General features: G+C 46.1%; 1 protein-coding gene across 1 annotated transcript in view; it reads left to right on the top strand.

The window, feature by feature from the left end:
* The first annotated feature begins 12,055 nt into the window (after window positions 1–12,055).
* The window catches only part of LOC132571841 (zinc finger protein 316-like), a 30,395-nt gene continuing 16,670 nt past the window's right edge, over window positions 12,056–25,780 (top strand). Inside the window, exons 1-3 of the mRNA XM_060238634.1 lie at window positions 12,056–12,874; window positions 15,650–15,776; window positions 17,222–18,160. Of these exons, the coding sequence (XP_060094617.1) occupies window positions 12,056–12,874; window positions 15,650–15,776; window positions 17,222–18,160 (1,885 nt within the window). The remainder of the gene's footprint in view (window positions 12,875–15,649; window positions 15,777–17,221; window positions 18,161–25,780) is intronic.

The raw sequence follows: 25,780 nt of genomic DNA, 5'->3' as shown, positions 1-25,780 counted from the left end.
AATTGAAGCTCTCCTGTGGTTCTGCGTGGATGCTGAAAGCCTTGCCCGATCAGACCAAAGGTTATCTGGGCTTTGCAGATTCCAGCAGATTAGCAGCGGGTAGGAGCACCAATGGTAGCTCTCCAGATGGTTTTTTGCCTACAACTCCCATCAGCCCCAGCCAGCGTGGCCAATGGCTGGGGCTGATGGGAGTTGTAGGCAAAAAACATCTGGAGAGCTACCGTTGGCCACTCCTGCTCTAGGTAGAGCCTGGAATCACAACCGATCTCCTTGAAGTACTTCTTCACCCAAAGGGTGATTAACATGTGGAATTCACTGCCACAGGAGGTGGTGGCGTCCACAAGCATAGCCACCTTCAAGAAGGGGTTAGATAAAAATATGGAGCAGAGGTCCATCAGTGGCTATTAGCCACAGTGTGTGTGTGTGTGTGTATATATATATATATATATATATATATATTTGGCCGCTGTGTGACACAGAATGTTGGACTGGATGGGCCATTGGCCTGATCTAACATGGCTTCTCTTATGTTCTCTTATGTTCTTATGAAGAGATTGGTTCCCCTGAAGAAAACGGCAGCTTTGAAGAGAGACCTCTATGTCATTATATACATGGCTGAGGTCCCTCTCTAGTTTACTCTCAGACCTCCTAGAATTTCCAAGGCTGACAGTCCTAGCTATGGAGTCGGGCACAGCACTGCACAAAAGGGGTCTTGAGCTATCCTGAAAGCTGATTCCTTGTTTTCTACGTTTTCTAAGCTTCATCCCATGCGTGAAGGAATCCTCAGGCAGCAGATGTACACACAAGTGTATGTGCACCCCCAAATTGTGTATTTATAGCAGACTTCGGAGGATGGCGAAAGACAGGATGGCCTTGCATGACTTGGTCCATGGGGTCACAAAGCATCGGACTCGACTGTGCAACTGAGCAACAAAAGGGTTGCCAGGTCCAATTCAAGAAATATCTGGGGACTTTGGGGGTGGAGGCAGAAGCAAGGTTGTGACAAGCATAATTGAACTCCAAAGGGAGTTCTGGCCATCACATTTAAGGGGACCACACACCTTTTAAACACCTTCCCTACTTTGGAAATAATGAAGGATAGGGGCACCTTCTTTTGGGTCTCATAAAATTGGAACTTCTGGCCCAATCCTGTCGAAACTTGGAGGGTGTTTTGAGGAGAGGCATCAGATACTATGCTGCAAATGTGGTGCCTCTACCTCAAAAACTAGCCCCCCCCCATTCTGAGCCTTAGATGCCCACAGATCAATTCTCCATTATACTTATGGGAATTGGTCTCCACAGGGAATAATGGAGTGCCCAGGAGACATTTTCCCTCCCCCTGCTTTCTGATGACCCTGATCAAAGTGAGGGCCTTCAAACCGGGGTTCCCCTGCCCCCACCTGGGGATTGGCAACCCTATGTATTTAAACGTTAAAATGTAAGGGGTCTGGTCTTTGACATATTATAAGTCAAAGGCATAACAAGACAAGGATGGGGACCTGTGGGTTGCCAACAACCTGGAGAGGAAAAATGTCCCTTTAATAGAAGCTTAATGTGTGGAAATGGGTAGCTGAAGCTTTTGCTGGCACGGAGATTAATAGCATCACCTGGTAAAAGAGATTCCATTAAGCCTCTTTTAAAGGGACAGGATGTTGTTTTTCTAGATCTGAGACTGTCGATCTTGCACAAATCTTTGCCGTCAGCAGGTGCCAGGTAGTCTGCAAAGAACAGGGCTGAATCCTAGCAGGCAGTGAAAAGAGACGGTCTGCAAAGATGCAGTTTCTTCTTTAAATATTCAGTGTGTAAATGTTTCGAGCCGCCTCCCTCCCTCCCGGGCAGATCAGGAATCACCGGCAAAGGCTTCAGTGTAAGAGCTGGCGTGCTGCATGCAGAAGTTCCCCCAGTTCAGTCCCAGCATCTCCAGTTAAAAGGCTCACGTAGCCTTGTGGAAACAGGGGCTTTGGAGAGCCACTGTCCGTCACAAGAGACCGGGCTGACCTCCAGAGACGAAGGGCTGATTTTGTTGAATAAAGTTTTCCCTGCGTGTTCAAGGCAGCAGTTGTAGCACCAGCAATAAACAGTTTATCTCTCTGCGTGTCTTCAAGCTGTAATGTCAGGCAGGCGTCCCAGGAATTTCACATTGTCTCTCTCCCTATTTTTTTTAAAAAAGAGCTTAACATAAGAGCCAAGCAGAATAAACGTCAGATGCTTTAGAGCCGCAAGGCATGAACATCAGATGTTTGAGAGTCGCAAAATAGGAAGGAAGGAAAACAAATAGAATAGGGAGAGGGAGGACAGAGAGAGAGGTGAAAAGAAAGCAACTTTCAGTTACTTCTCCAAGCCACTAGCTGGCCTTGGCTTGGAGAAGTAGGTAATTTAAAAAGACAAATACCTTCTGCAAGCCAGGCGATGGGGACTTTGAGAGCCACACAATATGTGTGAAAGAGCGTCATGCGGCTCCTGAACCATAGTTCAGCCACCCCTGGATTAAAGTGTCAAACTAGGACCTGGGAGACCCTGGTTTGAATCCCTGCTCTGACATGGAAGCTCTGGCTTTGAGTCAGTCACAAACGCTCAGCCTAACCTGCCTCAAAGGGCTGTTGTGAGGATAAAATGGGAGGAGAGGAGAACGAAGCAAGCTGCTTTGGTTTGTGGTTTCTAAATGAGGTAAAATAAACAACTAAAGGTATACTTAATATGAGTAGCAATTTAGGTACTAGATCAAGATGGGTCGCCATGTTAGTCTGTATGTAGCAGTAGAAAAGAGCAAAGAGTCAAGGAGCACCTTAAAGACTAACAACATCTGTGGCAGAAGAGGAGCTTTTGTGAGTCACTGCTCACTGAAGCGCTGATTCTGAAGAAATGAGCAATGACTCACGAAAGCTCTTACCTTGTCCCCAATTTTGCTTGTCTTTACGGTGCTCCTGGACTCTTGCCCTTTTCTACTGATTTTGCCGTAGAGAACCTAGGGAGGTGGGGAGCTCCCCCTCACTGGCAGCCTTCAAGCAGCTACTGGATGAACACTTGCCAGGGATGCTTTAGGCCAGGGTTGTCAAACATGCAGCCCAGGGGCCGAATCAGGAGGGCTCCTATCAGGCCTCCGAGCAACTGGCTGCCGTCTGCTTCCTTCTCCCTCTCTCTTGCTTCCTTCTGCATCACAGCTTGTTTTGCCAGGCTTGCTCAATCGCACAAGAGCTACAGAGCAAAACCTCTATCTTCTTCATTGGCTGAGGCGCCTCCCTTGGGGAGGAAGGGAGGGAGGCAGAGCTTGCTTTGCCAGGCGCTCTCAGTTGCATAGCAGAGCTGGTAGCCTCTCTTCTTTCTCTTGGCTGAGGCTCCTTCCCCTCCTGCTCCCCTGGGGAAGGAAGGAAAAAACTAGAGCTTCCTTTGCCCAGTTCCCTGGATCGCAAAGGGGAGATACAAAGAAAGCTCCTTTTTTTTCCAAACAATTTTTATTAGTAACATATGGCAATATATTCAATTTCTTATATCATTAATAATTACTTTTTTCTCTATCCCATATATTACTTTCTACCTACCCCTCCCCCCATTACTTGACCCCCGCCGGTGTACTGTAATCAAAATATCATTATAAAAGGTACCCCTAATTAATAAGAACCAAAATTCATAACCTCCTCCCACTTATACTTAATCATGATCAAAGATTGTCCAATGTCCTTTTATCTTCCATTCTTTTTCTACATATCTTCTGAACTTCTTCCACTCCATCTTAAATACTTCTAAATCATAGTCTCTTAAAGTTCTTGTTAACTTATCCATTTCACTCCATGTCATAACTTTTACAATCCAGTGCCATTTCTCTGGTATTTTTTCTTGCTTCCACAACTGCACATACAATGTCCTAGCAGCTGAGAGCAAGTACCAGATTAAAGTTCTATCTTCTTTTGGAAATTTTTCCATTTGTAATCCCAACAGAAAAGTCTCTGCAACTTTGTTAAATTCATATCCCAAAATCTTAGAAATTTCTTGCTGAATCATCTGCCAAAACATTTTAGCTTTTTCACAAGTCCACCACATATGGTAGAAAAAACCTTCATGCTTTCTGCATTTCCAACACCTGTCCTGCATCTTATTATTATACCATCTATACATCATCTTAAAACAATTTTCTTTAATACTCTGACATGTTGAAAGTTTCATAGAGTTCTTTCACAAATATTCCCAAGTTTCCATCTGTATTTCTTTGTTTACATTAATTGCCCATTTAACCATTTGAGATTTCACTACTTCATCTTCTGTAGACCCTTGTAGAAGTAATTTATATACTTTTGAAATTAATTTATCATTGTCTCCATGCAGAACTTTTTCCATTTCTGTTTGCTCTTTTCTTATTCCTTCAGTTTTAATGTCATTCTCCACCAAGCTCTTTATTTGTTGCATTTGAAACCAATCATATTTATGATTCAACTCTTCAGCAGTTTTCAGTTCTATTTTGCCACTTTGAATTTTTAATAGTTGATTGTATGACAACCACTTTTCTTCACCTGTCTCAGGTGTTATTTTTATTACTTCAGCTGGCACTATCCATAAAGAAAGCTCCTTTAAGACCAATGAGTGTTAATGTTTTAAACATGTTTTATTTTAAGGTTTTTTTAAAAAAAAATTGTGTTTGTCTGTGTCCTTTATAAAGTTTATATCTCTGTTGTCTAATCTTAAATAAGTACACACGTGGCCCAGCCTGACACAGCCTTGCCTGGCAAGGTCTCATTTATGTTAGATCTGGCCCTCATAACAAATGAGTTTGACACGCCTGCTCTAGGCTGATCCTGCATTGAGCAGGGGGTTGGACTAGATGGCCTGTGTGGCCCCTTCCAGCTCTGTGATTCTAACTAAGAAAGAGTACCTGCTCCAAAGGTTCACAATTTGGGGTTTTTAGAGAGTTTCATAAAGTTTTTTAAGCTATCATCTTAATTAGTTTGCTTTCCCACATCCCAATTTTTGCTGTCAGAAATTGGCCAGTTGTCCATCTGCAGTTCACTGACTGCTATCTGGTCATAGCTTTAAAAAAATAGAAGAAAATGGTAACATTTACTGATTCTGGAGTGATTCATAGACAGTTATCTTACTGAAATCCCAACAACAGCCCTGTAAAATAGACCAACATAATATTCACATTGTGTATAACATATATTGTATATCAGAGGTGGCCAAATTTGCTTAATGTAAGAACCACATAGAATTAACATCAGATATTTGAGAAACTCAAGACAGGGAGGGAGAGGTGGAAAGAAAGCAACTTTAAATGTATTCTCCAAGCTGCTGGCTGGCTTGGAGACAGATGCCTTCTCCAAGCCAGCCGACGGGGTAGTGGGGGCTTCGAGAGCCACACAATATGTGTGAAAGAACCATACTGTATATATTATACATAGTGTGTGTGTGTATCTCATATATAATTCATATTGTATAGTCCAGTGTTTGCTGAAGGTATTAAAGCCCCCCCCCCCAAGGCATTCTGTAAATTTTGATCTGTGACTCTTGTTCAAGCATTTTCGTTGCAAGTTCTGAGTTTCATTTTGAGAAATGACGGAAGATCCTATCCCTTCAGATCCAAGCAATTTTGTTATGTGGTCAGAATGCTGCGGCATAGTTATTGAACTGATTCTAAACTCCTTAATGGTTGCAAGGAGTATCGCTGCCCATTGAAAAGAGGCTTCTTCCCATGTTGTTTCTGTTCAGTTCAATCGCTTTGGGCGATTGCTTTGTTTGACATTCTTTATATAGACTCTTGAAAGACAAAAGAATTCACGTAGTTTGTTGACAGAATGGCGTAATGTGCATTGGCACAATGAACTCTCAAAACTGGATCTTCCGTTTTCTATTTTTTCTCCAGTATATGGTAATCTTCTATGTAGCTTATAAACATTTATCTTTTTTTTAAAAAAAATCAATATTATATCAATATTGCTTCTGCAAGAATTGAAGCTGAGAAAGGGTGAGCTTGTAGCAGAGAAGAGGTTTGAGCCAGTACAACTCCCTGGATCACAGCTCAGTTCCTTAGTTCTTCTGCTGTGCTCTTGCGGTTCCCAACTCCAGATTGGGAAATTCCGAGTAGAGTCTGGAGAGGGCAAGATTTGGAAAGAAGGGAGCGATGCCAGAGAGTCCACCCTCCAGAGTTCCCATTTCTTTGAGGGAAACGGATCACTGTAGTCTGGAGACTCCAGGTCCCACCTGGAGGTTGGCAACCATGTGGTCACCAGATGTATACTTCCACACACAGCATCTATCGGAATGGATGGCAGTGTTTTGCTTCAGGTTAATCTAACTGTTCTCCGTGCAGTCCTCCTTTGACTATTTACTCACTAATGGTTGCATCTGCAATACTGAATCTACTTACTGAAGTCTAAAATTATTAGCAGTGGAAAAGAGTGAGAGTCCAGAAGCACCTTAAAGACTAACAAAATTTATGGCCAGTTTGGTGTAGTGGTTAAATTTAGAGCCAGTTTGGTGTAGTGGTTAAGTGTGTGGACTCTTATCTGGAGAACCAGGTTTGATTCCCCACTCCTCCACTTGCACCTGCTGGAATGGCCTCGGGTTAGCTGTAGCTCTTGTAGGAGTTGTCCTTGAAAGGGCAGCTGCTGTGAGAGCCCTCTCAGCCTCACCCACCTCACAGGGTGTCTGTTGCGGGGGGTGGGGAGAAGATATAGGAGATTGTAAGCCGCTCTGAGTCTGTGATTCAGAGAGAAGGGCGGGGCATAAATCTGCAATTCTTCTTCAGTTCTTCTTCTTCTATGGCAGGCGGTTGATGGGCTTTTGCGAGTCAATTCTCAATTGGAAAAAGTGAGCAGTGGCTCATGAAAGCTTGTACAGTGCCACAAATGTTGTTAATCTTTAAGGTGCCGCTGGACTCTTGCTGTTTTTTGCTGTTGCAGACAGATTAACACAGGGGTGTCAAACTCATTTGTTATGAGAGCCGGATCTAACATAAATGAGGGCTTGCTGGGCTGGGCCATGTTGGGCCAGGTCATGTGTGTACCTATTTAAGATTAGGTAGCAGAAATATAAACTTTATAAAGGAGACAGACAAATGCAATTAAATATTTTTTAAAAAAATCCTTAAAGCATGCTTAAAACATCAGCGCTCGATCTCAAAGGTGTTTTCTTTGTATGTATCCCATGGGATCCAAGGGACTGGGCAAAGGAAGCTCTGGCTCTTTCCTTCCTTCCCCAGGGGACCAGGAGAGAGAGGAGCCTCAGCCAATAAATGGAAGAGAGGCTTGGCTCAGTAGTTCTGCTGTGCGATTGAGAGAGCCTGGCAAAGCAAGCTATTCCTCTCCAAGGGAGGAGCCTCAGCCAATGGAGAAAACAGAGGCTTTGCTCTGTAGCTCCTGTGTCATTGAGCAATTCTTGCAGAGCAAGCTGTGATGCAGAAGGAAGCAAGAGAGAGGGAGAAGGAAACAGATGACAGCCAGTTGCTCGGGGGCCTGATAGGAGCCCTCCAGGGGCCTCTTTTGGCCCCCGGGCCACATGTTTGACACCCCTGAATGAACAGTTCCCAGCATCTCCAGTTGAAAGGATGAAGCAGAGCCAAGGGCCTACCTCAGTAAAAGGCAGGTTCATCAGGGGACCGTGGCTAAGCGGTAGAGCATCTGTCAACTGCAGATGGTTCCAGGTTAAATCCCCAACATCTAAAAGGGATCAGGCAATTGGTGATATGAAAGCCCTCTACCCTGAGACCCTGGAGAGCCACTGCCAATCAGAGTAAACAGTACTGGCCTTGATGGACCAATGGCCTGATTTGGTATAAGACAACTTCCTATGTTCATATGCTAGGGTTGCCAACTCTGGGTTGGGAAATACCTGGAGATTTTGGGGGTGGAGCTTGGAGAGGGTGAGTTTGGGGAAAGGAGGGGTAGAATGCCATAGAGTCTACCCTCCAAAGCAGCAGTTTTCTTTAGGGAACCTGATCTTGATCATCTGGAGAGCAATTGTAAATAGCAAGAGATCTCTAGATGGTTCTCCCTGAAGCACTAGTTTTCTGCATGCAGGGGAATTATTATTATTATTATTTTACTGTGGTGCATTGAATTCAGTAAGCCATCATTTGCATTCTGAACTGAGCAGATCCCAAAATCAGTTTCACCACTTCGGTGGAGGTTTTACTATTTGGTCACTTCTGATTTTGTAAACCCGTTCCAGTAATCCTTAATGGCCTAACAAGGGGAAAAACGGTAAAGGAAAGGTCCCCTGTGCAAACACCAGTCGTTTTCGACTCTGGGGTAATGTTGCTTTCACAACGTTTTCACGGCAGACTTTTTGCGGGGTGGTTTGCCGTTGTCTTCCCCAATCATCTACACTTTCCCCCCAGCAAGCTGGGGACTCATTTTACCGACCTCGGAAGGATGGAACAAGGAGAACCATGCAATTAATTTTGTAAACCGCCATGGATGTTTATTTGACAGAAACAGAAGTGATTGAAATGAATTAAGGGGAGCTGTATTACTGAAGGACCGTTTCCCCCCTGGGTGGAGTGAATCATAGGATCATAGAGTTGGAAGGGACCTCCAGGGTCATCTAGTCCAACCCCTTGGACAATGCAGGAAACTCATAAATATCTCTGCCCACAACCCCAGCGACACCCGCTCCATGTCCAGAAGATGCCCCCCCCCCAAAAAAAAACCCTCTAGGATCCCTGGCCAAACTGATCTGGAGAAAAACTGCTGCCTGACTCCATAGTGGTGAACAGCGTTCCCTGAACATGAAAGAAAGGGCCACAAGATCTAAGCACTGATATAAGCCTTCCTGCCCTCCTTCTCATGATCTACCTAAGTTCACAGAATCAGCATTGCTGTCAGGTGGCCATCTGTTGTTCAGTTGCACAGTCGAGTCCGACTCTTTGAGACCCCATGGACAAAGTCACCCCAGGCCCTCCTGTGTTCCACCATCCTCCGAAGTCTGCTCAATTTAGTGTTTGTTACATCAGGCCATCTAGCCTCTGCTAAAAAAAAACTCCAAAGAAGGAGAGCCCACCATCTCCCAAGGAAGCCTGTTCCACTGAGGAACCATTCTATCAGGGCGTTCTTCCAAATGTTTAGTTAAATCTCTTTTGGTTTAATTTCAACCCATGGGGTCTTGTCTGACCTTCTGGGACCATAGCAAACAACTCTGCACCATCTTCTCTATGACAGCCCTTCAAGTACTTGCAGATGGTGATCATATCACCTCTTAGTCGTCTCCTCTCCAGGCTCCTTCAGGCTTTCCTCATAGGACTTGGTCTCCAGACCTCTCACCGTCTTTGCTGTCCTCCTCTGGACATGTTTCCAGTTTGTCAATATCCTTCTTAAGTTGAGGTGGCCACAACTGAATACCAGGTGAGGTCTAACCAGAACAGAGTAAAATGATACCATCACTTTGCATGATCTGAACAATATACTTCTGTTGATACAGCTCAAAATCACATTTGCCCTTTTAGCTACTGCATCCCACTGCTGACTTACGTTCAATGTATGCTGCACTAAGACCCCTAGATCCTATTTGCACATACTACTGCCAAGACAAGTCTCCCCCATCCTATAATTATGCATTTGGTTTTTCCTACTTAAAGTCAGAACTTTACATTTATCCCTGTTAAATTCATTTTATTGGTTTCAGCCCAGTTTTCCAGCCTGTCTCTGTCTTCTACTGTATTTGCTGCCCCTCCCAATTTAATATCATCTGCCAATTTAATAAGCATTCCCTCTATTCCTTCATCCAAATCATTTATAAAGATATTAAACAAAACATGTCCCAGGGCAGATCCTTGAGGCGCTCCACTTGTCACTCCTCTCCAAGAGGATGAGGAGAAGAAGAAGATGATGATGATGATATTGGATTTATATCCCGCCCTATACTCTGAATCTCAGAGTCTCACATTGGCTCACAACCTCCTTTATTTCCTCCCCCCCCCCCACAGACACCCTGTGAGGTGCGTGGGGCTGAGAGAGTTCTTACATCAGCTGCCCTTTTAAGGGCAACTCCTACGAGAGCTATGGCTGACTCAAGACCATTCCAGCAGCTGCAAGTGGAGGAGTAGGGAATCAAACCCAGTTCTCCCAGATAAGAGTCCGCACACATGAGAAACCATTCACAAGCACTCTTTGGGTGCAATCTGTCAGCCAGTTACAGATCCACCAGTAACAGGATCCAAATCGTATTTTACCAACTTGTCAACAAGGATAGTATATGGAACCTTCTCAAAAGCTTTCACGGGCCACTGCTCACTTCTTCAGCCATTTTGTGGCTGTGCCCACCAAACTGGGTCAGAATTCCAGCTAACAAAATAGTAGTTCTAAAACTTGATCCTCCAATGCTCTTAACTCTAGATCTGTTTCTCTGAATGCAGAAAGCTGGCTCGCAACTGAATAAAAATTGTTGTCAAAGCCCAACCCAGTTTAAAACAAAATCGTTAAGCTGATTGGGTGAGCTTGGCCTGTCCCTCGTCTTCACTCCTGAACAGAAGGACAAGGTCCTAAAATGTCTGGGGAGGGGATTATCCACTTAGAGCATAAAGCTGTCCGACATGAGCCTGCGATTCCTTTGTCACGGAAGAGCAAATGCCCAGGTAGACATGGAGCCGGGGACTCTAAATTCTCCCTTTGATTCAGAGACCAGGAAACAAAGCAAACATCGGCCATTTTTTTGTTTAATTTACAGACCTACATGTGAGACTGGTTAAGGTCATGTTTTTCAAGTCACACAGCTTTAGGTCGTAAAACGTGTAGCAACAGACTTTTGATCCAAAGACCATAAACTAGTTGCCGACAACTGTGATCGTAAAATGTTTAATAACAGCCCTGTTCTACGTGGAGAAATCTTCCAATATTCTGTGACTCCGGCTCCTGGTTCCCCTAATTCGGGATTTCTAGATTCCTGTGGTGGTTCTTGTCTGATTATAATGGCCTACTTCCTGCTGCAGTTGTACTAGGCACAGCTCTGGTTGTCTTACCTCAGAATGGTCATGGCTAGAGTTGCCAGGTTCAGTTCAAGAAATATCTGGGGACATTGGGGGTGGAGCCAGGAGCAAGGTTGTGTTGAGCATAATTGAACTCCGAAGGGAGTTCTGGCCATCACATTTAGAGGGACTGCACTGAAATGCCTTCCCTCCCTTGGGAATAGTGAAGGATAGGGGCATCTACTTCTGGGACTCACAGAATTGGACCCCCCTGGTCCAATCTTTTTGAAACCTGGAGGGTGTTTTGAGGAGAGGCGCCAGATGCTATGCTGCAAATTTGGTGCCCTGCCTCAAAAAACAGTGTGCCCCCCCCCCAAGCCCTTATCCTTTATCCAGCCGGTGCGGCGATACGATTCTGGTGTCGCCGCACCGGTTGGATAAAGGACTGCTGCCTAACAGAAAACAGGAAGCGCTCCTATGAATACCTGCATCTGGATATTGTGAATACAGCAGGAGCTGGTACCTTTTTTGATTTCAAGCATCCAGGATTGGATTTCACTTTAGGTGGATTTATGAACTTTGGACTATGATTTTGACTGAAATGTTACGAGTTATGAATTTATGAATTACACTCATAGTAAGCAAATGAAGAACAGTTTGAACGGCTATAGCATGATTACTTGAAATGCATTTCACACAGCGTTTTGCTAGTTTCTAATCATCTGTACATTGTGGTTTCTTATTGTGTTTGACGCACTTGGGGATTGGCAACCCTAGACATGGCAGAGCTGGAGAAATATAACGAAGAGGCCAGCCCAAAAGATGACTGCAGAAACCCATGATTTAGTTCTATACGTTTTCTCAGATGTCTTTTCAATTTCTTCTTCTTCCCAGGGAAAAAAATGCCTTTACTGACTGAATAGATCATCCATATCTGTGTGACACAAGTTCCTCCAGAGCCCCCGTGAGGGAGAAAAACATTCACTGAGGGAACTCCCTTGAACACCCTGTTCCATTGTGATGTGACTACAATTTACACTTAAAAAATCACACAGTGATGTAACCACAATTTACAATTTAAAAAATCAACAGCTGGTGGCCTGCCCGTTCCTTCTTCAGTGAGAGCCAACATCACGACCAGCTGAGACCATCTGTTACGGAAAGAAAATGGCCGCCAAGCGGGGGGATTCATCAGCCCTGGGCCTCCAGTTCCCGACCGTGGTAGACCAAGGGGTGAACACCACCATGAAAATGGAGGACGAGGACCCAGAAGATCTGAAGCCAGAGCTGAGATTGGAGGAGAGGAGAGAAGACCCTCACGCCGCCCACTCGGGGACAGCCGGGCAGTGCCCACGATGGAGAACACCGCTGCATATTAAACAGGAACCGGAGGACGGGCTTTCGACTCAGCAGTGGGAGGCTCAGTGGCATGATTTCCTTGGGGGGGTACAGCCACCTCAGGTAGGATGGGGAACCAGGGAACTCCCAGGGGGCACACCATGGGGGGACATGAAAGCCCCCATGGTTCATTTTGAGGGGTCCACGTCCGCTGCCCAGCATCCCGCGGAAGGACCATTTATCCACTCACTGCCGGCTTTTGACGGAACCACCCAGCAAACCAACAGCAGGCCAGATTCTAGAAGTGGCAGAGAGTTGAGGAAAGTGAAGGAGGAGGTGGGGTGCGAGGACGCTATCAGTGCAGAGGTGCAGCGCCGACACTTCAGGCAGTTTGTCTACCAGGAGGTCGAGGGGCCCCGAGAAGTTTGCAGCCGTCTGTGGGAGCTGTGCCACCAGTGGCTGAAGCCAGAGAGGCACAGCAAGGAACGGATCTTGGAGCTGCTGATCCTGGAGCAGTTCTTGACCATCCTGCCTCCAGAAATGGAGAACTGGGTCAGGGAAGGTAGCCCGGAGACCTGCAGTCAAGCGGTAGCCCTGGCGGAAGACTATCTTCTGAGGCAACGAGAGGACGGCAGGCAGGAACAGAAGGTGAGGGTGTTTTATTATGGGCCAGGGATGGCCAAACTTGCTTAACATAAGAGTTACATAGAATAAGCATCAGATGTGGGAGGGAGGGAGGGAGGGAGGAAGGAAGGAAGGAAGGAAGGAAGGAAGGAAGGAAGGAAGGAAGGAAGGAAGGAAGGAAGGAAGGAAGGAAGGAAGGAAGGAAGGAAGGAAGGAAAATAGATGGGGGGAGGGAGAGGCAGAAAGAAAGCAGTTTTAACTTCAAATGCTGGCTTGGCTTGGAGAAGCAATTTGAAGAGACAAATGCCTTCTTCAAACCGGCATATTAGGCCACAAACTCCTGATGCAGCCAATCTTGTAAGCTCTTGGAGAATTGGCTACATTGGGAGGGTGTGGCCTAATATGCAAAGGAGCTCCTGCTAGAAGTCTACTCTGGTTGGTCCCAAACCGTAAGAGTTTTGACAGTCAAGACCAGGGCCTTAAATGGATCCTGGAAACAAACTGGGAGCCACTGTAGACTGACCAAGAGTGGAGTGATATGCCCCCTGCCCCATCACACTCCAGTCAGCATTCTGGCTGCAGCCTTCTGAAGTTTCCAAATGCTTTTCAGGGACAGCCCCATGCAGACTGCATCTGAGTCATCCAGGACTTTTTTGTAACAGGAACTCCTTTGCATATTAGGCCATACACTCCTGATGCAGTCAATCCTCCAAGAGTTTACAGGGCTCTTATTCCAGGGCCTATTGTAAGCTCCAGGAGGATTGGCTACATCAGGGAGGTGTGGCCTAATATGCAAAGGAGTTCCTGCTACCAAAAAAGCCCTGAAGTAATCTAATACAGGTGTAACCAGGGTATACACCACGGTGGCCAGATCTTTTCTGCCCAGGGAAGGCCACAGCTGGCTAACCAGTCAATGCTGGTAAAAAGCACTCCTGGCCACAGCTGCCACCTGCTTAGCAGCAGACCCATGTTTCATATGAACACACATGAAGCTGCCTTATACTGAATCAGACTACTGGTCCACCAAGGTCAGTATTGTCTACTCAGACTGGCAGCAGCTCTCCAGGATCTCAGGCTGAGGTCTTTCACCTCACCTACTGCCTGGTCCTTTTAACTGGAGATGCCAGAGATTGAACCTGGGACCTTCTGCATGCCAAGCAGATGCTCTACCACTGAGCCATGGCCCAAGAGCACCCCCTTACCTAGCCTACAGTCCTGTTAATTCAAGGGGAGTGCAACCCCATCCAGAATGGATGACACTTCACATCCTTTAGTAAAGCTGCCTCATTCCAAGTTAGACTGGTAGCCCACCTAGCTTGGGAGGGACTGCAGCTCAGTGATAGAGCATCTGCTTGGCATGCAGAAGGTCCCAGGTTGAATCCCTGGCATCTCCAGTTAAAAGAATCAGGCAGGAGGTGATGTGAAACCCTGGACATTTGAGTGCCAGTGTGAGGAGATAATTTTGATGGTCTGATAAGGTAGCTTTGTATGTTCATTTGTTGGTCAGCCAGGAGATGGACAACAAAAGTCCGACCCAGTTAATTCTTCCTCACCTTCCCATTGTTGTTTTCAAATAAAAATGTTATAAGATCAGGTCGTTGGCCCCTTTGTTTCTGACTATCCTTGGCTCTCCTCCACGTTCTCAGACAGAAGGGGGGTGGAAAATCCCAACACTTTTAGCCAGACAATAAAAGAAAGCAGACCAAACCTGCAATTATCTGTGAGTCATGTTTTCATTGCTGGAGTGGAAGAGTGGTGCCTGTGATGGACATCTTGCATGCTTGCAGAAGGATTAGATTTTACTACATCGCGTGCTTTGAGGTACTTCATATTTTGTGTTCAAGTTATCTTTATTTTGAGTAAATACTTACTATTTTGCCCCGACCTGGATAACCCAGGTTAGCCTGATCTTGTCAGTTCTCGGAAGCTAAGCAGGATCAGCCCTGGCTAGCTTTTGGATGGGAGACCTCCAAGGAATACCAGGGCCAGGATGCAGAGACAGGCAGTAGTAGACCACCTCTGAATATCTCTTGCCTTGAGAACCCTATGGGTTCACCTGTGATTTGATGGCACACTCCACCACTGCTTTTTATTTTAAAAGGGAAATTGGAAACTAGTTGTTGTAGATTTTCCGGGCTGTGTGGCATTTCCAGGTCTTGGCATTGTGAGACCTGACGTTTCGCCAGCAACTGTGACTGGCATCCTCAGAGGTATAACCCAGAAAACTCGATTTCTCTCTGGGTCAAAGTGAGAAGAGGATGTTAAGCAGCTAATTTATATCTACTCAGGAAAGTGGAGTAGGGCTGAGTCATTATCTTGTGGGATATGTTAGTGGAGCCGCTTTCCTGAGAGGGTTCTTTTGTATACGGATTGGCTATTGAAATTCTGATCCTATCTGTAGTGCTGTTGTAAGATGTAGAGCATTTTGTGTTTTTCAGGACTAGAAGCTATGCCCCATTCATTTTTAAACTCTCTTCCCTCCTGTTGAAATTGTGTTTATGTTTATGGATTTCAACGGCTTCCTTCCTTCCTTCCTTCCTTCCTTCCTTCCTTCCTTCCTTCCTTCCTTCCTTCCTTCCTTCCTTCCTTCCTTCCTTCCTTCCTTCCTTCCTTCCTTCCTTCCTTCCTTCCTTCCTTCCTCCCTCCCTCCCTCCCTCCCTCCCTCCCTCCCTCCCTCCCTTCCTTCCTTCCTTCCTTCCTCCCCTCCCTCCCTCCCTTCCTCCCTTCCCTCCCTCCCTCCCTTCCCTCCCTTCCCTCGCACCTGATCTTAGCTAAATGAGTCCCTGCTGGTTTTTTCAGGGGCCAGGGATGTTCCATGTAGTGACCGTGAATTTCCCCGACACTGACCAGGCATCACTGGAAAATGCACAGAGGCAGCTCGGCAGGCAAATCAAGCAAGAGGGTGGAGGAGATAGCCACTCGATGGGTAAGTGCTGCTTTAGACCAATGAGGCTTCTGTAGACCACTGAGGCTTCCCTTCAGGGAGTTTGTTTGTTTATAAGAAGAAGAGGAGATTGGATTTATGCCCCACCCTTCACTTGAAGTCTCAGAGCGGCTTACAATCTCCTTTCTCTTCCTCTCCCCGCCGCAGACACCCTGTGAGGTAGGCGGGGCTGAGAGAGCTCTGAGAGAACTGGGACTGAAAACAGCTCGGAGAGAGCTGTGACTGACCCAAAGTCACACCAACAGCTGCATGTGGAGGGGTGGGGAATCAAGCCCCGCTCTTAACCACTACAACACAGCTGACTCTTCTGTTCATTCATGTACTTATAAGCCTTTTTTGGTAGCAGGAACTCCTTTGCCTATTAGGCCACACACCCCTGAGGTAGCCAATCCTCCAAGAGCGTGCAGGGCTCTTCGTACAGGGCCTCCTGTAAGCTCCAGAAGGACTGGCTACCTCAGTGGTGTGTGGCCTAATAGGCAAAGGAGTTCCTGCTACAAAAAAAAAGTCCTGATCAGCTTCTTTATCTATGATCCTCCCAAGTTCACTATCGTCTAGGCCTTAAATTCAGCAGGAGCTCACAGGAGCACATTTCCTGAACTTTTCTGAGGGTTCCCCTTCCTCCTCCCGAGTCCCCACCTACCTACCTAGTCTACTGAATAGTAGGTGCAGCTGCATAACAATCCCTGGATGAGCTCCACCACCTATTTTTCTAGGAAACAACTCCTGCTGTTGTCTATTCTGACAGGCGGTGACTCTTCAGTGTTTCTGGCAGAAAAAATGGCCGAGGACCTGTCTACCTTAGGGACTGCCTCTCTCCATATATCCCCCAGAGAGCACTAAGATCTAGCTCCCAAAATCTTTTAAAAATCCCTGGACCAAGGGAGGCCAAATTGAAAACAACTCGGGAGCAGGCCTTCTCAGTAACGGCTCCTCATTGGTGGAACCAACTACCAGCGGAGGTTCGAGCCCTGCGGGACTATAATCAATTCTGCAGGGCCTGCAAAACTAGCCTTTTTCAAATGGCCTGCAAGATTGAATCCTGAAATGACACCTAGCCATCTGATATACATCTAATATGTTCGCATTGTAGCACCTTAACTGTAATGGTTTTTATTAATTATTTATTTAATGCATTTTACCGTATAATGTATTAAATGTAATCATGGTACTTCCATGTCTGTGAGCCGCCCTGAGCCTGCTTCGGCGGGGAGGGCGGGATACAAATAAAAATTATTATTATTATTATTAAAAAGACTGGGGATGATGGTGGGGATTGAACTGGCGACCATCCGCATGCAAAACCAGTGCTTTGCCACTGAACCACAGCCCCTTCTCACCTTTTTGAAAGCCAGTGTTCCACTTGTGAATTAGTTGCCCTTCCTGGAAACAGAGAATGACTCATGTTTTGATTCTCTCCTTTATTCCAGGTAACGATGGGCCTGAAGGCGAGGAGGCCGCTGTGTGGAAAAGCTCCGGGCAAACGGATCCACAAGGGTCATTGCCGGGGACTGCCGGAGATACGAGCAGGGAAGGTAACTCTGAGGCTCTGAAAGGGTCCCAGGGAAGTGCCCCCCAGGCAAGCGAAGGGAGCGCCTCTGGGGAGAAGCAGTCACTGTGCTCAAACTGCGGAGGCATTTTCAATCCAAACACAGGGCTTCTCGGGCCGGATGGAGCGAACCCTTACAAATGCTCGGTGTGCGACAAGAGCTTCTGCCAGGTGGCGAAACTCATCGCACACGAAAGGCTCCACACGGGTGACTGGCCGTACAAGTGCTCTTTCTGCGGGAAGAGCTTCAACCGGAGCTCGGACGTCTCCCGGCACGAGCGGATCCACACGGGGGAGAAGCCCTTCCAGTGCACCACCTGTCAGAAGTGCTTCAGCCAGCGATCCAAGCTGATCGTCCACGAGAGGTTCCACACGGGCGACAAGCCGCACACGTGCTCGTACTGCGGGCGGAGCTTCCACCAGCGGTCAGACCTCGTGAAACACGAGCGCATCCACACGGGCGAGAAGCCGTACAAGTGCTCGGACTGCGGGGGGAGCTTCCACCGGAGCTCTGACCTCGTCAAGCACAAGTGGATCCACACAGGGGAGAGGCCGTACAAGTGCTCGACGTGCGAGAAAAGCTTCCGGCAGCGCTCGGCGCTCCTCTACCACGAGAGGACCCACACGGGGGAGAAGCCGTACACGTGCTCGGCCTGTGGGAAAGGCTTCAGCTGCAAAGCGCACCTGGTGCTTCACAAACGGACCCACACGGGGGAGAAGCCGTACAAATGCAATTTCTGTGGGAAAAGCTTCACCACCAGTTCGTACTTTGTCAAGCACCAAAGGATGCATCTGGGGCAAGAACCGTTACCGATGCACTGAATGGAGGAATACCCACAGTGGTAGAGCAGAAACACGCTATCAGTAGGAGACTTGTTGTCGGACTGTACCACTTCAGTCTGTGGGAGAAAAACTGAATCTTTGAATGTTGCCTTGACTCTCAAAAATCTCTTTGCACATGCAAAAACCAGCATTGCAGGGAAGTGGGTTCAAGTTCCACCTTTCCCCTGACGTGCTACGTTCCTATAAATGGGGATATTTTTTTCCATGAATGGGGGAATGTTCAAGCATTCCTTGACCCCCGAGGCTGACGTGGTACATCCCAGCAGCAACAGTAACATCAGGAAAAAGTCCTGCTGATGGTCTGAACTGGCTCTTACATTTTTGCAATGACCAGAGAATAAAACACTTTCACACATACAGGAGGGAGGGAGAGAAGAAAAAGCATACTGCTCGGGCAGGGAGGGGGAGGGGAACTCAGAGAAGCCCGGAAATTTCTCGTGTGATGAAAAACGGATAGTCTTATTAATTCTCTAATCTTTAGCACTTCTGAGCATTCAAAAACCTTTTCCAGAAACTGTACAACAACCCTATACGGTAGGCCACAATTAGCTCAATATTACATATTTGGGGGGCTGTGAGGCGACATGGGCGGCCTAAGGCTACCTAGTGTGTTCATCACAGGGGAAATTTGAATCCCGGACCATTGGGGTCGCAGCCTAATATTACACCTGTTTGTACCTCACTGAGCCAGTTAAATGGGTGGTTTGCATCCACTGCAAAAACTGCCAAGCCAACTATGCACCAACAAGACGGGGGCCTCCACCTACTTGAGATTCCGTAGGTATACATAAAAAAAGGACAGCTTTGTACACTTTGTAAAGTGTAAATATGAAAGAGAAGATAGGAAACCAAACACTCCAGTGAGGACTGAGCATGTTGACTGAGGCCCAAAATGTTGATAGCAGCTGTGAGTGCAGGGCTTTTTTTGTAGCAGGAACTCCTTTGCAGACTAGGCCACACACCCCTGATGTAGCCAATCCTCCAAGAGCTTACAGGGCTGTTCTTACGGGGCCTCCTGTAAGCTCTTGGAGGATTGGCTATATCAGGAGGATATAGGCAAAGGAGTTCCTGCTACAAAAAAAGCCTTGTGTGAGTGAGTTACGGGAGAGGGCAAAATGGAGTGGGGATAAATAAATTTGAAATCGGACCTTTTTATCCATCACAGTCCGTATCCTCTGCTCAGACTGGCAGCAGCTCTCCAAAGTCTCAGACGGAGGTCTTTCACGTCACCTATTACCTGATCCTTTTAACTGATTGAACTGGGGTTAAGCCTGGGACCTTCTGCATGCCAAGCAGATGCTCGGCCACTGAGCCATAGCAAAGAGTTCCATATTGTCGCCCCCCCCCCCCCCGCCATCTCATGATTTCTTATGGGCTTGTGCTCATCTAGGAAAGGTATTTTATTTATTGAGTGCTTTAAAAACCTGGAAAACATACAGAGTGCGCAAGAAAACTAGGCTCACCCACATAGAAGATAAACTGAAATTATCGTATGGCATTGTGTGTGGAATAGCCAAGAGATCCTAGAGGGTCTGGCTGTCAAAGCTGTAGCTGTTTTTTTGACACCAGTAAGACGAGCTATGCTTTTTTTTTTTTTTAGGCTGCAAGTGTTAACAGCTTGCCTAAGGTCACCCAACTAGCTTCAAGCGAGGAAGTGAGGAATCGAACCCGCTTCTCCAGATCTGCCACTCTTGACCACTACACCAAACTGGCTCTCTTACTATACACTTACTATACTCTTAAAAATATTAGCCTAATTAAAAATAATAGCTAAAGCCATGGGGGGGGGGCGGGTGGGATTCAAACCATAGCTTCATTGGAAAGGAATTTTATTGGCTACAGATGCTGAAGTGTTTTATTTACACCTTGTGCAGTTAAGTTTCTGATTTTGTGTGTACTTAAATGGAAGCAAAAATCTGTCAGATTTTTTATCTCGCCCTCCCTGTGTGGAGCACCGCATGATGTAGAGATTCCTTTTCAGCTTAGAGAACTGGCTCCTTCAAGAAAAGTTCATGGTCTCACATTTAAAAAAAAATAAATAACCGAAAGGAATCTGACCAATTCATGGAGGTTAGCTCTGCTAACGGATGTTCATCGTGATAGGTTAGTGGAACCTCCATATTCAGAGGCAGTGTACCTTAGAATACCAGGTTGTGGGAACAGGCAACAGAGAAACCTTACTTGTGTGATTTTAAGAAACATCTGGTTATTGCAACATAAGGACAGCTATGCTGGGTCAGACCAGTGATCCATCTAGTTCTACACAGTGGCCAGCCAGTTGCCCTGGAGGACTAAACAAGCAGGGCATAGAGGAAATATTGTGTCTGGCCCAGTAAAGGCAGTTCTTAAAAGAACTCAGTGGGTACAAAACCATACTGGCTCGATAGTGATCGGGGCTGCAATGTTTAGTTGACAGTTCAGGAACTCCCAAAAGATTTATTAAACTGGCCACCTGATTACACCAGGGGCCATTTTCCAAGAAGCATTCTTTTTCTCTCTCCCCTTCCCCTCTCCTTTTTAAATCAGTGCCTGTCCTTTCCTTCCTGCTATCCAGCTTGCGGGGATAGAATGGGCAGAAGGAGGTCTCAGAATATTCTCATATCGTGTTGCCACCGCTGGGCCTCATCCGCTTTTGTACAGACTTGCACAAATGGAATGGACAGATTAAACCAACCCACACTCCTCTTGTTGAATTGACCTAAGGTTTCTTGAAGAGGGTGATCCTCCTGTTGATAACAGAAAAACATGTTTTATGCTCAGGACTTTTGGCTGATTCTTGCTGTCATTTCTGCCAGGCCCGATTTGAAGGTCCTACCCTGGACCGTGTGAGGGAAAGGAGACCGGTGCGGAATGTGTGTGGGTGTTTTTTTCCCACTAAGAACAGTGACAAAAAGCAATGGAAAAATAGCGAGAGCTGGTTTATGAACGTACAGATGGGTATATGGGTGGTCTAGCTTCGTACGTGAGATATGGGGCGGGGTGTGGGTGGCGTGCCCTGATTTCACAAGCGGCTTGATGTTAGTGCATTGTGGAGGCTATGAAATAGCTCCAGAATGCTAAAACAGCTGAGCTTTTGTACTTTTAACAAAATGAAATATAACTTAGAACGGCTAATGAGTTAGTCGATCGATGAATGGGATCGTGGTGAATTGAGGCTCTTGCCTCAAGCAAATTTACTGCTTCCAGATGGACTCTGTGAGGAAAATGGCTGGTGGAAAGCTGCTTATGTCCAAAATCCCTTGTGGATCGTGGTATCGGGTTGGTATGTTTCCTCTTGTAGGAAGTCAGCTGTTGTGGAGACTGACTAGTCAGTACTTACATGGGCGTAACCCAGGTTAGATCTTGAAGGGAGGAAATTGGCGGGCTGCCATTTGACTCATTTCTGTTTATGATCAAGTCAGCCCGTTTCTATATGTGAGCACAAACTCTGGCTAAGGGCTCTTGAACTCAAACAACAACGGAGGTTTGGTCAAAGCCTTCCACTTTTGTCCTCTCCCTTTGCCTCCATCTTGGCTGAAGAGAAGAGGCTTCAAGGAGACCTTTGCTGAGTCTTGTGGGGGGAAAACTGTTGAGGGAGTTGAAAGACTGTTGCGGGAGGAGGGAAATGGTAAGACAGAAAACCTCTGAAGATCACAGTCGAGTCCTCCAGTTGCTCCTCCGAAGACAGAAACTACTTCTAGCATCACAATGAAAATGAATTTCTGTCTTTCTGAATGCATTTGTGGCCTGGTTCTTTTGTCAGAGAATGAGGTGGTAGGGCCCTCAGGTGGTAGAAAGGACCGCACCACTTTGGTAGACGACCGCTTTGAACATTCCCTTCATGTTAAAAAAGTAAATCTCTCCCTGCAATTAGAAAACTGGCACCACAAGGAGAAAGGTTCTTCTTCTTGCCCTGCTGGTTTTCTGCTTACAGGTGAATTGGAAACGTTCCAAGCTATGATCTGTCAGCAGTAGACTGAAGCAGTTCTATCCTTTCTGTACCTTCAGGGGTCTGCCACCCCGTTTTCTGGCATGCGTGAGCCTGAGTTGGTGGAAGATTTCAGGACACTACATGTCTATGCTTTGAGGGGAGGGGGGGGAGGGAAACGCATGGGTAAATTTTAATCAGTGTCCTTGTATTGGAGATTCTATGTTTATGCTGTGTTTTATGATGTATATAACCTTGCACATTTCTATGCCTTGATGGACTGAATAGTTTGTGGTCAACAATGCCATTCAGGTTTCAAAAGTGCAGCTATGCAACCCTGGACTTTTTTTTTCTGGCTTGTGACATTGACTGCTACCCAGCCCCGTGTCTGTCCGTCTGTCCTCCCCCACCCCAGACTCAATGCCTGATTTTTGCCAAAGAGCACTCTGCCTTACTCCGTATGTCTGCAAAAGTTACTAGTCCTAAAAAAAAAAAAACCCTTCCTTTTATGTAACCAGTCTTGTTTGTGACATATCAAGGGTACAGAAGGAAACAGAAAGGAGCAGCTCTCTTCCAGTTTTATACAAGCATCCCTGCTGACTCACCGCGAAAGGTTTAAACTCACCATAGGTGACCACGCAAGTAGCTCAACTTGGACGTCGTCTGCCTTACTTCACACGTACTTGAACAATGCTTATGTATAGCGGCACGTGAACGCTCTTCAGCTTGTCAGGGATGTTGCAGAATACTCCACCCAGACTAGTTTCTTGGCATCCCAAAGATGTTTGTGTGCAGTGCGTGGTATTTTTTTCTGTGTTTGTCTTCTGGCCTTTAGTGTTTTTGTTTTGCTTGGGCAATGGGAGCACGCAACTTGCCTCATCTTCTTTTATGAAAACCCTTGTGGAGGAACAAAATCCCAGTGGCTTCTGGGGGAGGAGATTTGGAAACACTGGACTCATTCTCTCCTCAGTGCAAACGTTGGTATTGAGTCAGCTTCTTGACCAAAGAGCGGCCATGTTCTTTGTATCAACAGGTGGAAGCTTACAACTGCAAAGTCCCATTTACAGTAGAGGTCGTACCAGAAATTGTGAAGTGGCTGTGGCCTCCCAAGTCTCCTTCCATCTTCCGTTCTCTGCTCTATTTTTTTTTTTTGCCTGAAAAATTAGTTTTGATGTGACTCAAATTTGCATGTTTAATTAAGCCATTGAATTTGGAGAAGGGGTGCTTAAGATTGGTTAAGACCCACATGGGTTTTGATGACACAGGCATGTACTTCCTGGAGCTTGTTGACCTTCTAATGCAGTGTTTTGGGGGGAGAGCCTGGTATCCATTAACCTGGCTCTTCAGAAGGGTTGTCTGTGGAAAAATGCATGCCCGATAGACAGTCTGTCTTACGCTTTCCGACTTGAATGGAAAACACTCAAGATCTGATACCCTGCCAACTCTGGCTGGCCACAGCTTTGGGGCAGTGCTAACTAGCAATTTTAATGTATATGATTGTCTTGTACACCAGTTTTGTGTGCCTGTTTATCCCCTTTTCTTGAAATAAATGTTCCTTTGATTAAGCACTCCAAAGGTCAGCTTTCGTTGTTTTAACGGCAAGGTTTGTGGAACCAGTATGGATCAGCCATCTTGAGCTATATTACAGGGGTGGCCAACGGTAGCTGTCCAGATGTTTTTTTGCCTACAACTCCCATCAGCCCCAGCCATTGGCCATGCTGGCTGGGGCTGATGGGAGTTGTAGGCAAAAAACCTCTGGAGAGCTACCATTGGCCACCCTTGAGCTATAACATTAAAGGGGTTTGCTGGGGAAAAGCTTACTTTGGCCTACCTGATGGATGAAAGAGGCAGAAGCCTGAGGGGAAGACTAAACTGCAAAGAACCCAATCCAATAAGGAGTATATAGTGGGAAAAAGGCTCCAGGGAGAAAAGACCCTGTATGTTTTTCAGCAAAAGAAGCAAGATGTCTGGCTAGAGAAAGATATGAGCAGGGGGGAGGATTAAGGTAGCTGAAGGCATGTTGTAGAGGCAACAGACACAATCAGTCATCATAGCATAGAGCAGGGGTGTCAAACATGCAGTCCAGGGGCTGAATCAGGCCCCCGGAGGACTCCTATCAGGCCCCCGAGCAACTGGCTGTCATCTGCTTCCTTCTCCCTCTCTCTTGCTTCCTTCTGCATAAGTTTGCTTTGCAAGGCTTGCTCAGTTGCAAACGAGCTACAGAGCAAAACCTCTATTTTCTACATTGACTGAGGCTCCTCCCTTGGGGAGAAAGTGGGGCAGAACTTGTTTTTCTAGGCTCTCTCAATCACACAGCAGATCTATTGTGCCAAGCCTCTTTTCTATTGGCTGAGTCTCCCCCTCCCCCCAATCCCCTGGGGAAGGAAAGAAGGAAAGAAAGAGCCAGCGCTTCCTTTGCCCAGTTCCCTGGATCCCATGGGAGAAATACAAAGAAAGCACCTTTAAGACCTATGAGTGCTAACATTTTAAGCATATTAAGCATGTTTTAAGTTTTTTTAAAAATATATTTGTTTTTGTCTGTATCCTTTATAAAGTTTATATCTCTGATACCTAATCTTAAATAGGCACATACATGGCCCTGCCTGACATGACTCGGCCCAACCCGACATGGCCCGGTCCAACAAGCTCTCATTTATGTCAGATCCGGCCCTCATAATAAATGAGTTTGACACACCTGGAGAGGTCTCCACCCTTTTTGAGCCTGCAGGCACCTTTGGAGTTCAGATACAATAATGGTGAGCACAATCCCAAAATGACTGCCGGCACGAGGTGGAGTTATCCACTAAAATGGCTGCCAGAAGAGGCAGAGTAACTCTTCAGCATTTCAGGCAGAAACTCTCTTAAGACGAACATGCTTTTTTGAAATCTTTGCATGTACACCATATCTTCAGTTAGAGGACTATCAAAAGAGAGGGGAATCAGATTATTAAGGGAATTCATGTCTGACAGTGCAATCCCACTTCTTTATGAAAATAACAAGAAACTTCAAATTTCCTCTTTCTCTTTTTCATAATAAGATATAGTATATAGAATCACAAGTGTGTAGGACAACAATCGACATCGATTCAGGTGGGCAGCTGTGTTGGTCTGAAGAAACAGAACGAAGTCTGAGTCCAAAGGTACTTCCAAAACCAACAAAATTTATCTCTGGCATACAGTTCTTGAGACATAGATCAAGATGAATAGCTGAATTAGTCTGTCTGTAGCAGCAGAAAAGAGCAAACGTCCAGTAGCACCTAAAAGGCTAATTATAAAGATTATATAATTACAAGGTATTATTGTTGTATTATGACTGTGAGCCACCCAGAGTCCGCATGGAATGGGCGGCATATAAATTTAAAGTAAATAAAAATAAACAAACTAACAAAATTTGTTGCGGGGAATAAGCTTTTGTGAGCAACTGCTCATTTCTAGCTGTATTTGAAGACGTGAGCAGTGACTCACAAAAGTTCAAACCCTGCCACAAATGTTGGTAGTTAAGGTGCTCAGAAGAGGGTCTCAGTCTTTGGTGACTTCAGTCTAGTCCAGGGGTGACCAAATTTGCTTAATATAAGAACTACATGGAATAAACAGATGTTTGAGAGCTACAAGACAGGAAGTTGTTATTCAGTCGCACAGTCGAGTCCGACTCTTTGCGACCCCATGTCCAAGTCACGCCAGGCCCTCCTG

The sequence above is a fragment of the Heteronotia binoei genome, chromosome 5 (assembly GCF_032191835.1).
Source record: "Heteronotia binoei isolate CCM8104 ecotype False Entrance Well chromosome 5, APGP_CSIRO_Hbin_v1, whole genome shotgun sequence".
Taxonomy (NCBI): Eukaryota; Metazoa; Chordata; class Lepidosauria; order Squamata; family Gekkonidae; genus Heteronotia; species Heteronotia binoei.
Note: the sequence above shows the minus strand (reverse complement) of the source record. Positions and strands in the feature narration are given on the sequence as shown.